Genomic DNA, 13,315 nt, shown 5'->3' on the forward strand with positions numbered 1-13,315 from the left:
TTCCCCTGCACCGTGAGGCCTCGGCCCTTCCCCTGGTGTCCCTGCACCGTGGGGCCCCGGTCCTTCCCCTGGTGTCCCTGCACCGTGCGGCCTCGGCCCTTCCCCTGCACCGTGAGGCCTCGGCCCTTCCCCTGGTGTCCCTGCACCGTGGGGCCCCGGCCCTTCCCCTGGTGTCCCTGTACCGTGGGGCCTCGGCCCTTCCCCTGGTGTCCCTGCACCGTGGGGCCTCGGCACTTCCCCTGGTGTCCTGCACTGTGGGGCCTCGGCCATTCCCCTGCACCGTGGGGCCTCAGCCCTTCCCCTGGTGTCCCTGCACCGTGGGGCCTCGACCCTTCCCCTGGTGTCCCTGCACCGTGGGGCCCCGGTCCTTCCCCTGGTGTCCCTGCTCCGTGGGGCCTCGGCCCTTCCCCTGGTGTCCCTGCACCGTGGGGCCCCGGTCCTTCCCCTGGTGTCCCTGCTCCGTGGGGCCTCGGCCCTTCCCCTGCACCGTGGGGCCTCGACCCTTCCCCTGGTGTCCCTGCACTGTGGGGCCTCGGCCCTTCCCCTGGTGTCCTGCACCGTGGGGCCTCGGCCCTTCCCCTGCACCGTGGGGCCTCGGCCCTTCCCCTGGTGTCCCTGCACCTTGGGGCCTCGGCCCTTCCCCTGGTGTCCCTGCACCGTGGGGCCTCGGCCCTTCCCCTGGTGTCCCTGCACCGTGGGGCCTCGGCCCTTCCCCTGGTGTCCCTGCACCGTGGGGCCTCGGCCCTTCCCCTGGTGTCCCTGCACCGTGGGGCCTCGGCCCTTCCCCTGGTGTCCCTGCATCGTGGGGCCTCGGCCCTTCCCCTGGTGTCCCTGCACCGTGGGGCCTCGGCCCTTCCCCTGGTGTCCTGCACCGTGGGGCCTCGGCCCTTCCCCGTGTCCCTGCACCGTGGGGCCTCGGCCCTTCCCCTGGTGTCCCTGCACCGTGGGGCCTCGGCCCTTCCCCTGGTGTCCCTGCACCGTGGGGCCTCGGCCCTTCCTCTTGTGTCCCTGCACCCTGGGGCCTCGGCCCTTCCCTTGGTGTCCCTGCACCGTGGGGCTTCGACCCTTCCCCTGGTGTTCCTGCACCGTGGGGCCTCGGCCCTTCCCCTGGTGTCCCTGCACCATGGGGCATCGGCCCTTCCTCTGGTATCCTGCACCGTGGGGCCTCGGCGTTTCCCTGGTGTCCTGCACCGTGGGGCCTCGGCGTTTCCCTGGTGTCCTGCACCGTGGGGCCTCGGCCCTTCCCTTGGTGTCCCTGCACCGTGGGGCCTCGGCCCTTCCCTTGGTGTCCTGCACCGTGGGGGCCTCGGCGTTTCCCTGGTGTCCTGCACCGTGGGGCCTCGGCCCTTCCCCTGGTGTCCTGCACCGTGGGGCCTCGGCCCTTCCCCTGGTGTCCTGCACCGTGGGGGCCTCGGCGTTTCCCTGGTGTCCTGCACCGTGGGGCCTCGGCCCTTCCCCTGGTGACCTCTCTCTATCCCACCCCTTGCCCTGGGCCCAGCTGCTGAAATTCTGAGAAGGATTTGCACTGACTCAGTTGGCTGACTTGTTCCATTTATTGAAATGCTCTGGGAAATGTGGGATCTTGCTGCGCGCACCATGGCTGTCGGGTCGACCTCAAGAACAACTGTGGCTGCGCGTCAGAGGAATTCATTGGCTGTAATGTGCAAGGTGCTGACTGGCTGCTCGCTGTTCTGTCCGTGGTGGGATAACCGCCTCAGAGGCAAGAGCGACTCGGGAAAGGAGCGGATGTGCACTGTGCTCTGTGCTGGAGTCGGATTATCACCGTTGCTGCTGCGGGGAGTGAGAGGCCGCGACTGGACACTGTTCTGCTGGGGGAATTGACGGAGCTTTTCCAGCCCGCGTCCTGGATCCTGTTTCCACACCGATAAAATCTCTCTGTTAAAAGGTCCCGTCATCACACCGTTCTGTATAAAATACAGGGTCCGTTCCGAGTGAAGGCAAGGGTCAGAGAGAGTGTTAAATGGAGCGCAGAATGGGGACCGAAGGGCGGGGGACTGGAATAGAGCATGGCGATACTGCCGCTGGGAGCTTAACTCTGTACCTAACCCGTGCTGTACCTGCCCTGGGAGTGTTTGATGGGGACAGTGTAGAGGGAGCTTTACTCTGTATCTAACCCGTGCTGTACCTGCCCTGGGAGTGTTTGATGGGACAGTGTAGAGGGAGCTTTACTCTGTATGTAACCCGTGCTGTACCTGCCCTGGGAGTGTTTGATGGGACAGTGTAGAGGGAGCTTTACTCTGTATCTAACCCGTGCTGTACCTGCCCTGGGACTGTTTGATGGGACAGTGTAGTGGGAGCTTTACTCTGTATCTAACCCCGTGCTGTACCTGCCCTGGGAGTGTTTGATGGGACAGTGTAGAGGGAGCTTTACTCTGTATGTAACCCGTGCTGTACCTGCCCTGGGAGTGTTTGATGGGACAGTGTAGAGGGAGCTTTACTCTGTATCTAACCCCGTGCTGTACCTGCCCTGGGAGTGTTTGATGGGGACAGTGTAGAGGGAGCTTTACTCTGTATGTAACCCGTGCTGTACCTGCCCTGGGAGTTATTGATGGGACAGTGTAGAGGGAGCTTTACTCTGTATCTAACCCATGCTGTACCTGCCCTGGGAGTGTTTGATGGGACAGTGTAGAGGGAGCTTTACTCTGTATGTAACCCGTGCTGTACCTGCCCTGGGAGTGTTTGATGGGACAGTGTAGAAGGAGCTTTACTCTGTATCTAACCCGTGCTGTACCTGCCCTGGGAGTGTTTGATGGGACAGTGTAGAGGGAGCTTTACTCTGTATCTAACCCGTGCTGTACCTGCCCTGGGAGTGTTTGATGGGACAGTGTAGAGGGAGCTTTACTCTGTATCTAACCCGTGCTGTACCTGCCCTGGGAGTGTTTGATGGGACAGTGTAGAGAGAGCTTTACTCTGTATCTAACCCGTGCTGTACCTGCCCTGGGAGTGTTTGATGGGACAGTGTAGAGGGAGCTTTACTCTGTATCTAACAGTAACACGGGGAGCATCTTGTACCTGAACTCAACGAGAAAGAATAGAAATGAAGGAATGAGTTTGGAAAGCACCTTGGAGCAGGGAGACAGGTCCGGGGGCGGGTGGGGGCTGCACGAGTCTGTAAACAATTGAGAGAGAGAGAGTGAGCGAGCGTGTGTCATACAGTGACTCGTCTGTCTGTGTCTGTCTCGGGTGTCTCATCATCACAGTCTATGCTGAGGTCGGCGATTTGCTCCAGGGAGGATTCGGAAATCTCGGCCTGCTGGCGCTGGAACTGGATCAAATCCCGGGACTTGATGACTGCCTGGCGAATGCAGGACACCCACTGCTGTTTGTTGAAGGTGTCGTTGGCCTGGAGGGTGTGAGATTGTCCACGCGACCGGTCCTGGAAACTCACACGGAAAATGTTCTTGGCTGCAAATGGAGTTAAAATAATTGTCAATGCACCAAAGGCTCTCTCCCCCTCTCCCTCTCCCTCTCTCCCTCTCTCGCACTCCCTCTCCCTCTCTTCCGCTCTCCCACTCCCTCTCTCCCTCTCTCCCATCCCCTCTCTCTCCCCTCTCTCTCCTCTCCTCTCCTTCCCTCTAGCCCCCTCGTTCTCTCCCCTCTCTTTCTCTCTTGTTCTCTCTCTCTCTACTCAATTCAATTCAATTCAATTCAAATGCTTTATTGGCATGAAAGTTTACAGGGAACCATATTGCCAAAGCTTACATAACAAAAAGTACAGTTTTCCAACATTCTGTAGGTGTCAAACAATTTTGACCTTCGTTGGGTACATACAATATTAGTTTAAACAGTATTAATTTAAACAGTCTTTGTACATCAGTGGGTACATTCAGTATTAATTTTAAACAGTCCTCAGGTTGTGACATGTTGTTACATATTTGGCACCAAGGTATGGTCTGTCTCCTTCTCCCAGGACTAATCTTAATTTTGACAGGTCATCCAAATCCTTGAAATCTGGGGTTGTTTGGCTGAGCTTGTCAAATAATATGTTTCTTGATGTGTTGAATTTTTCGCATTTTAGGAGGAAATGCATCTCTGTCTCAACCTCGCCGGCCAGACATTGATCACATATTCTATTCTCTCTAGGCTGCCAGGATTTCTTGTATCTTCCTTTTTCAATTGCCAGTTGGTGGTCGCTTAGTCTGTACCTGGTGAGGGTCTGTCTCTGTTTTGTGTCTCTGATGGTCGAGAGATAGTCTGCCAGTTTATATTCTCTTTTTACTCTCTCTCCTCTCTCTCTGTCCCCCTCTCTCTCCCCGCCCTCTCTCTCTCCTCCATCCCTCTCGTTCTCTCCCCTCTCTTTCTCACTTGTTCTCTCTCTCTACTCTCTTTCCTCTCTCTCGCCTCCCCCCCTCTCCCCGCCCTCTCTCTCTCCTCCCTCCCTCTATCCCCCTTGTTCTCTCCTCTCCTCCCTCTCCTGTCCCCCCTCCCAGAAAGTTTGTTTAATTACCTCTCTCGTTGCTGTTGCTGAAAGCCCCCCTGATGGAGCCCCCAACCCGAGTTTCTCCATCGGGGAGGTCCTCCAAGACCAGCTGGTGGACAGGGATGGGTGTGCGGTAAACCTGGAAACACGGCCGCTCGTTGTGGCTCACGGGCCGTGTGATGACCAGGGCTCGCTCGAAGAGGAACACCCACAGCTTCTGGAATGAGGCAAAGGCAGCGTCAGAGGGGTCAACAGAGGGGGCGTCAGAGGAGGTGACAGACGGGGAATGGGAGGATGGAGGGGGAACAGATGGGGGAATACAATAAAGCGGTCGGGGTCAGGGTTGAGGTTGGGGTCGGGGTCGAATTCAGTGTCGGGGTCGGGGTCTGGGTCGAGGTCGGGGTTGAGGTCGGGGTTGAGGTCGAGGTTGAGGTCGAGGTTGAGGTTGAGGTTGGGGTCAATGTTGGGGTCGGTGTTGGGGTCGGGGTTGATGTCGGGGTCGGTGTTGGGGTCGGGGTTGAGGTTGGGGTTGAGGTCGCGGTCGGGATTGAGGTCGGAGTTGGGTTTGCGGTCGGGGTTGAGGTCGGGGTTGTGATTGGGGTTGCAGTCGGGGTCGAGGTCGGGGTCGAGGTCGGGGTTGAAGTCGGGGTCGAAGTCGGGGTCAGGGTCGGGGTCGGTGTTGGGGTCAGGGTCGAGGTCGGGGTCGAGGTCGGGGTTGCGGTTGGGGTCAGGGTCGAGGTCAGGGTTCAGATCGGGGTTGGGGTCGGGGTTCAGGTTGAGGTCGGGTCCAGGTCTGGGTCAAGGTCCAGGTTGGGCTTGAAGTTGGGGTCGGGGTTCAGGTCGGGGTCGGGGTCCAGATCGGAGTCGAGGTCGGGGTTGAGGTCGGGGTCGGGATTGAGGTCAGGGTTGAGGTCGGGGTTGAGGTCGAGGTCAAGGTCGGGGTTGGGGTCGGGGTTGAGGTCGGGGTCTGGGTCGAGGTCGGGGTTGAGGTCGGGTCGGGGTTGAGGTTGGGGTCGGGGTTGAGGTCGGGGTCGGGATTGAGGTCGGGGTCGGCGTTGGGGTTGGTGTTGAGGTCGGGGTCGGGGTAGAGGTCGAGGTCGGGGTTGGGGTCGGGGTTGAGGTCGGGGTCTGGGTTGAGGTTGGGGTCAATGTTGGGGTCGGGGTTGGGGTCGAGGTCGGGGTCGGGGTTGAGGTCAGGTTCGGTGTTGGGGTCGGGGTTGAGGTCGGGGTTGAGGTCGGTGTTGAGGTCGGGGTCGGGATTGAGGTCGGGGTCAGGATTGAGGTCGGGGTCGGGGTCGAGGTCGGATTGAGGTCGGGGTCGGGGTTGCGGTCGGGGTTGCAGTCGGGTTCGAGGTCGGGGTCGAGGTCGGGGTCGAAGTTGCAGTCGGGGTCGAGGTCGGGGTCGAGGTCGGGGTCGAAGTTGCAGTCGGGGTCGAGGTCGGGTTTGAGGTCGGGGTCTGGGTCGAGGTCCAGGTCGGGGTCGGGGTCCAGGTCGGGGTCTGGGTCGAGGTCCAGGTCGGGCTCGAGGTCGGGGTCCAGGTCGGAGTCGAGGTCGGGGTTGAGGTCGGGGTCAGGATTGAGGTCAGGGTTGAGGTCGGGGTTGAGGTCGCGGTAGGGGTAGAGGTCGAGGTTGGGGTCGGCGTTGAGGTCGGGGTTGAGGTCGGGGTCTGGGTCGAGGTCGGGGTTGAGGTCGAGGTCGGGTCGGGGTTGAGGTTGAGGTTGGGGTCAATGTTGGGGTCGGGGTCGGGGCCGAGGTCGGGGTCCAGGTCGGGGTCGGGGTTGAGGTCGGGGTCCAGGTCGGTGTCGAGGTCCAGGTCGGGGTCCAGGTCGGGGACTGGGTCGAGGTCCAGGTTGGGCTCGAGGCCGGGGTCGAGGTCGGGGTTGGGGTTGAGGTCGGGGTCCAGGTCGGGGTCGAGGTCCAGGTCGGGGTCGAGGTCGGGGTCGGGCTCGAGGTCAGGGTCGAGGTCGGGGCCGAGGTCGGGGCCGAGGTCCAGGTCGGGGCCGAGGTCGGGGTCGAGGTCCAGGTCGGGCTCGAGGTCAGGGTCGAGGTCGGGGTCGGGGTTGAGGTTGGGGTCGGGGTTGAGGTTGGGGTCGGGGTTGAGGTCGAGGTCGAGGTCCAGGTCGAGGTCGGGGTCGGGGTTGAGGTTGGGGTCGAGGTCCAGGTCGGGGTCGAGGTCGGGGTCGGGGTCGAGGTCGGGGTCTGGGTCGAGGTCCAGGTCGGGGCCGAGGTCGGGGTTGAGGTTGGGGTCGGGGTCGAGGTCGGGGTTGAGGTCGGGGTCCAGGTCGGGGTCCAGGTCTCACCGCTCCCTTGTTGTTTTTCAGTTCCCCGTGACAGCAGAGCACCCTGGATTGCTCGATCAATGGCTCCACCTGTGAGTCGTCCAGGTAACACAGCCGATCCTGGTAATACCGGCACTCCGACTCCCCGGTCCTCACGTTAATCTGGGCCACGATGCCCTGGATCAGCTCCATCTGGGAGATGGGAGTCACTCAGGTTAGTTACAAAGTCCAATCCCCTCTCCCCCCCACGACCTCCTTGACCACTCGTCCCCTGACCTCCTCACCCTCTCGCCCCCTGACCTCTTCGCCCCCTGACTTCCTCGCCCTCTCGCCCCTGGCCTTCTCGCCCTCTCACCCCCTGACCTCCTCGCCCTCTCGCCTCCGACCTCCTCGCCCTCTCACCCCTCGACCTCCTTACCCATTCGCCCCTGACCTCCTTGCCCACTTGCCCCCGGGCCTCCTCGCCCACTTGCCCCCTGACCTCCTCGCCCTCTCGCTCCCTAACCTCTTTGCCCTCTGACCTCCTCACCCTCTCACCCCCTGACCTGCTCGCCTCCTGACCTCCTTGCCCTCCGACCTCCTTGCCCTCTCGCCCCCTGACCTCCTCACCCTCTGAGCTCTTCGCCCTCTCGCCCCTGACCTCCTCGCCCTTTGACCTCCACGCCCCCTGACCTCCATGCCCCCTGACCTCCACATGCCCTGACCTCCTTGCTCTCTCGCCCTCTCGCTCCCACGCCCTCTTGCCCACTGCACCCTCGCCCCCTTGCCCACTGACACCATGCATCCCCACTTGACCCCTTTGCCTCTTTCCCCCGCCCGACCCACCTTCTCCTCCTGACGCCCCGTCCCTCCTCCTTCCCCCGCCCGCCTCCCCCCCTTCCCCTGCGCCTCCCCCCCGCGCTCTAACTCACGGCCTGGCCCAGGTGCTGCTGGTCGGGGTGCTCCACGGGCGTGTGTCGGATGATCTCTTTCAGCAGCAGCGGGTATTTGACCAGTCGGCTACGCGGCAGGTCCAGGAAGCTCCACAGGTTGAGCTTGCGACTGAAGGATGACTCCTGGCACAGCCGGAGGAACTCGTCCACGCGGTGGTTCTGCTTCTTGTAGTCGAGCAGTGCCTTGGCTGCCACCTGGTTGCAGCAGTAGGTCTCGTAGGCGCTGAGAGACGGGAGCTGGGGGAGAGGAGACAGTTCGGTGACTGGGGTCAGGAGCAGGGATAGAAATGGTACTTTGGTTCGATGTGAACACTAACCCAATCGACCAGGGTCCGGCCAACTTCAAACACCGTCCCATCCTCCCTCCGGACTTGCTGAAGGCGACTGAGCAGGTCTGACCAGAGAGAGAGAAGCAGAAGTGAATGAGGAGCATTCAGAGATGCCCAGTAACCCTGTGTAGACACCCGCCTGGTCCTGTACGGCCCGTGTGTGTCTCAGTATCAGCCCCTGTAGGACCCGTGTGTGTCTCAGTGTCAGCCCCTGTACGGCCCGTGTGTGTCTCAGTGTCAGCTCCTGTAGGGCCCGTGTGTGTCTCAGTGTCAGCTCCTGTACGGCTTGTGTGTGTCTCAGTGTCAGCCCCTGTACGGCCTATGTGTGTCTCAGTGTCAGCTCCTGTACGGTCTGTGTGTGTCTCAGTGTCAGCTCCTGTACAGCCTGTGTGTGTCTCAGTGTCAGCTCCTGTACGGCCTGTGTGTGTCTCAGTGTCAGCTCCTGTACGGCCCGTGTGTGTCTCAGTGTCCGCTCCTGTACGGCCTGTGTGTGTCTCAGTGTCAGCTCCTGTATGACCCGTGTGTGTCTCAGTGTCAGCTCCTGTACGGCCTGTGTGTGTCTCAGTGTCAGCTCCTGTATGACCCGTGTGTGTCTCAGTGTCAGCCCCTGTAGGACCCGTGTGTGTCTCAGTGTCAGCCCCTGTGCGGCCCGTGTGTGTCTCAGTGTCAGCTCCTGTACGGCCCGTGTGTGTCTCAGTGTCAGCTCCTGTACGGCCTGTGTGTGTCTCAGTGTCAGCCCCTGTATGACCCGTGTGTGTCTCAGTGTCAGCTCCTGTACGGCCTGTGTGTGTGTCTCATTGTCAGCCCCTGTACGGCCCGTGTGTGTCTCAGTGTCAGCCCCTGTACGGCCCGTGTGTGTCTCAGTGTCAGCTCCTGTAGGGCCCGTGTGTGTCTCAGTGTCAGCCCCTGTACGGCCCGTGTGTGTCACAGTGTCAGCCCCTGTACGGCCCGTGTGTGTCTCAGTGTCAGCTCCTGTACGGCCTGTGTGTGTCTCAGTGTCAGCTCCTGTACGGCCCGTGTGTGTCTCAGTGTCCGCCCCTGCACGGTGTGTCTCAGTGTCAGCTCCTGTATGACCCGTGTGTGTCTCAGTGTCAGCTCCTGTACGGCCTGTGTGTGTCTCAGTGTCAGCTCCTGTACGGCCTGTGTGTGTCTCAGTGTCCGCCCCTGCACGGTGTGTCTCAGTGTCAGCTCCTGTACGGCCTGTGTGTGTCTCAGTGTCAGCTCCTGTATGACCCGTGTGTGTCTCAGTGTCAGCTCCTGTATGACCCGTGTGTGTCTCAGTGTCAGCTCCTGTACGGCCTGTGTGTGTGTCTCAGTGTCAGCTCCTGTACGGCCCGTGTGTGTCTCAGTGTCAGCTCCTGTACGGCCTGTGTGTGTCTCAGTGTCAGCCCCTGTATGACCCGTGTGTGTCTCAGTGTCAGCTCCTGTACGGCCTGTGTGTGTCTCAGTGTCAGCTCCTGTACGACCTGTGTGTGTCTCAGTGTCAGCTCCTGTACGGCCTGTGTGTGTCTCAGTGTCAGCTCCTGTATGACCCGTGTGTGTCTCAGTGTCAGCCCCTGTAGGACCCGTGTGTGTCTCAGTGTCAGCCCCTGTGCGGCCCGTGTGTGTCTCAGTGTCAGCTCCTGTACGGCCCGTGTGTGTCTCAGTGTCAGCCCCTGTACGGCCTGTGTGTGTCTCAGTGTCAGCCCCTGTATGACCCGTGTGTGTCTCAGTGTCAGCTCCTGTACGGCCTGTGTGTGTGTCTCATTGTCAGCCCCTGTACGGCCCGTGTGTGTCTCAGTGTCAGCCCCTGTACGGCCCGTGTGTGTCTCAGTGTCAGCTCCTGTACGGCCCGTGTGTGTCTCAGTGTCAGCCCCTGTACGGCCCGTGTGTGTCACAGTGCCAGCCCCTGTACGGCCTGTGTGTGTCACAGTGTCAGCCCCTGTACGGCCCGTGTGTATCTCAGTGTCAGCTCCTGTACGGACTGTGTGTGTCTCAGTGTCAGCCCCTGTACGGCCTGTGTGTGTCTCAGTGTCAGCTCCTGTACGGCCTGTGTGTCTCAGTGTCAGCCCCTGTACGGCCAGTGTGTGTCTCAGTGTCAGCTCCTGTATGGCCTGTGTGTGTCTCAGTGTCAGCTCCTGTACGGCCCGTGTGTGTCTCAGTGTCAGCTCCTGTACGGCCCGTGTGTGTCTCAGTGTCAGCTGCTGTACGGCCCGTGTGTGTCTCAGTGTCAGCCCCTGTACGGTGTGTCTCAGTGTCAGCTCCTGTACGGCCTGTGCGTGTCTCAGTGTTGGCTCCTGTACGGCCCGTGTGTGTCTCAGTGTCAGCTCCTGTACGGCCCGTGTGTGTCTCAGTGTCAGCCCCTGTACGGTGTGTCTCAGGGTCAGCTCCTGTACGGCCTGTGCGTGTCTCAGTGTTGGCTCCTGTACGGCCCGTGTGTGTCTCAGTGTCAGCTCCTGTACGGACTGTGTGTGCCTCAGTGTCAGCTCCTGTACGACCCGTGTGTGTCTCAGTGTCAGCCCCTGTACGGCCCGTGTGTGTCTCAGTGTCAGCTCCTGTACGACCCGTGTGTGTCTCAGTGTCAGCCCCTGTACGGCCCGTGTGTGTCTCAGTGTCAGCTCCTGTACGGCCTGTGTGAGTCTCAGTGTCAGCTCCTGTACGGCCAGTGTGTGTCTCAGTGTCAGCTCCTGTACGGCCAGTGTGTGTCTCAGTGTCAGCTCCTGTACGGCCCGTGAGTGTCTCAGTGTCAGCTCCTGTACGGCCCGTGTGTGTCTCAGTGTCAGCTCCTGTACGGTCTGTGTGTGTCTCAGTGTCAGCTCCTGTACGGCCTGCGTGTGTCTCAGTGTCAGCTCCTGTACGGTCCGTGTGTGTCTCAGTGTCAGCTCCTGTACGGCCTGTGTGTGTCTCAGTGTTGGCTCCTGTACGGCCCGTGTGTGTCTCAGTGTCAGCTCCTGTACGACCCGTGTGTGTCTCAGTGTCAGCTCCTGTACGGCCTGTGTGTGTCTCAGTGTCAGCTCCTGTACGGCCTGCGTGTGTCTCAGTGTCAGCTCCTGTACGGCCTGTGTGTGTCTCAGTGTCAGCTCCTGTACGGCCTGTGTGTGTCTCAGTGTCAGCTCCTGTACGGCCCGTGTGTGTCTCAGTGTCAGCCCCTGTACGGTGTGTCTCAGTGTCAGCTCCTGTACGGCCTGTGCGTGTCTCAGTGTTGGCTCCTGTACGGCCCGTGTGTGTCTCAGTGTCAGCTCCTGTACGGCCCGTGTGTGTCTCAGTGTCAGCCCCTGTACGGTGTGTCTCAGTGCCAGCCCCTGTACGGCCTGTGTGTGTCTCAGTGTCAGCTCCTGTACGGTCTGTGTGTGTCTCAGTGTCAGCTCCTGTACGGCCTGCGTGTGTCTCAGTGTCAGCTCCTGTACGGTCCGTGTGTGTCTCAGTGTCAGCTCCTGTACGGCCTGTGCGTGTCTCAGTGTTGGCTCCTGTACGGCCCGTGTGTGTCTCAGTGTCAGCTCCTGTACGGACTGTGTGTGCCTCAGTGTCAGCTCCTGTACGACCCGTGTGTGTCTCAGTGTCAGCCCCTGTACGGCCCGTGTGTGTCTCAGTGTCAGCTCCTGTACGGCCTGTGTGAGTCTCAGTGTCAGCTCCTGTATGGCCTGTGTGTGTCTCAGTGTCAGCCCCTGTACGGCCTGTGTGTGTCTCAGTGTCAGCTCCTGTACAACCCATGTGTGTCTCAGTGTCAGCTCCTGTACGGCCTGTGTGTGTCTCAGTGTCAGCACCTGTACGGCCTGTGTGTGTCTCAGTGTCAGCTCCTGTACAACCCATGTGTGTCTCAGTGTCAGCTCCTGTACGACCCGTGTGTGTCTCAGTGTCAGCTCCTGTACGGCCTGTGTGTGTGTCTCAGTGTCAGCCCCTGTACGGCCTGTGTGCGTCTCAGTGTCAGCCCCTGTATGGCCTGAGTGTGTCACAGTGTCAGCCCCTGTACGGCCCGTGTGTATCTCAGTGTCAGCTCATGTACGGACTGTGTGTGTCTCAGTGTCAGCTCCTGTACAGCCTGTGTGTATCTCAGTGTCAGCCCCTGTATGGCCTGTGTGTGTCTCAGTGTCAGCCCCTGTACGGTCTGTGTGTGTCTCAGTGTCAGCCCCTGTACGGCCTGTGTGTGTCTCAGTGTCAGCTCCTGTACGGCCTGTGTGTCTCAGTGTCAGCCCCTGTACGGCCAGTGTGTGTCTCAGTGTCAGCTCCTGTACGGCCCGTGTGTGTCTCAGTGTCAGCCCCTGTACGGCCTGTGTGTGTCTCAGTGTCAGCTCCTGTACGGCCTGTGTGTGTCTCAGTGTCAGCTCCTGTACGGCCCATGTGTTTCTCAGTGTCAGCTCCTGTACGGCCCGTGTGTGCCTCAGTGTCAGCTCCTGTACGGCCCGTGTGTGTCTCAATGTCAGCCCCTGTACGGTGTGTCTCAGTGTCAGCTCCTGTACGGCCTGTGCGTGTCTCAGTGTTGGCTCCTGTACGGCCCGTGTGTGTCTCAGTGTCAGCTCCTGTACGACCCATGTGTGTCTCAGTGTCAGCTCCTGTACGGCCTGTGTGAGTCTCAGTGTCAGCTCCTGTATGGCCTGTGTGTGTCTCAGTGTCTGCCCCTGTACGGCCCGTGTGTGTCACAGTGTCAGCCCCTGTACGGCCTGTGTGTGTCACAGTGTCAGCCCCTGTACAGCCCGTGTGTATCTCAGTCTCAGCTCCTGTACGGCCTGTGTGTGTCACAGTGTCAGCCCCTGTAGGACCCGTGTGTGTCTCAGTGTCAGCTCCTGTACGGTCTGTGTGTGTCTCAGTGTCAGCCCCTGTAGGACCCGTGTGTGTCTCAGTGTCAGCTCCTGTACGGCCTGTGTGTGTCTGAGTGCCAGCCCCTGTACGGCCTGTGTGTGTCTCAGTGTCAGCTCCTGTACGGTCTGTGTGTGTCTCAGTGTCAGCTCCTGTACGGCCTGCGTGTGTCTCAGTGTCAGCTCCTGTACGGCCCGTGTGTGTCTCAGTGTCAGCTCCTGTACGGCCCGTGTGTGTCTCAGTGTCAGCTCCTGTACGGACTGTGTGTGTCTCAGTGTCAGCTCCTGTACGGCCCGTGTGTGTCTCAGTGTCAGCTCCTGTACGGCCCGTGTGTGTCTCAGTGTCAGCTCCTGTACGGTCTGTGTGTGTCTCAGTGTCAGCTCCTGTACGGCCTGCGTGTGTCTCAGTGTCAGCTCCTGCACGGCCCGTGTGTGTCTCAGTGTCAGCTCCTGTACGGTGTGTCTCAGTGTCAGCTCCTGTACGGCCTGTGTGTGTCTCAGTGTCAGCCCCTGTATGGTGTGTCTCAGTGTCAGCTCCTGTACGGCCTGTGTGTGTCTCAG

The 13,315-nt window shown here is 60.5% G+C and overlaps 2 protein-coding genes across 4 annotated transcripts in view; both read right to left on the bottom strand.

Moving 5' to 3' along the window:
* LOC147086635 (forkhead box protein P2-like) overlaps window positions 1–13,315 on the bottom strand; it is a 427,219-nt gene that overhangs the window by 270,115 nt on the left and 143,789 nt on the right. The gene's annotated exons all lie outside the window — the stretch shown is intronic.
* LOC147086637 (rho guanine nucleotide exchange factor 3-like) overlaps window positions 2,831–13,315 on the bottom strand; it is a 57,673-nt gene continuing 47,188 nt past the window's right edge. For both annotated transcript variants that reach the window (XM_085978774.1, XM_085978773.1), the window contains exons 8-12: window positions 7,971–8,047; window positions 7,633–7,890; window positions 6,743–6,913; window positions 4,469–4,658; window positions 2,831–3,426 (exon numbers count right to left, since the gene is read on the bottom strand). In XM_085978774.1, the coding sequence (XP_085834900.1) occupies window positions 3,170–3,426; window positions 4,469–4,658; window positions 6,743–6,913; window positions 7,633–7,890; window positions 7,971–8,047 (953 nt within the window). In that variant the 3' untranslated portion in view covers window positions 2,831–3,169. The remainder of the gene's footprint in view (window positions 3,427–4,468; window positions 4,659–6,742; window positions 6,914–7,632; window positions 7,891–7,970; window positions 8,048–13,315) is intronic.

This window comes from Somniosus microcephalus, unplaced genomic scaffold (genome assembly GCF_052327205.1).
Source record: "Somniosus microcephalus isolate GS21.2 unplaced genomic scaffold, FLI_Smic_1.0 unresolved_chr7, whole genome shotgun sequence".
NCBI classification, from domain to species: Eukaryota; Metazoa; Chordata; class Chondrichthyes; order Squaliformes; family Somniosidae; genus Somniosus; species Somniosus microcephalus.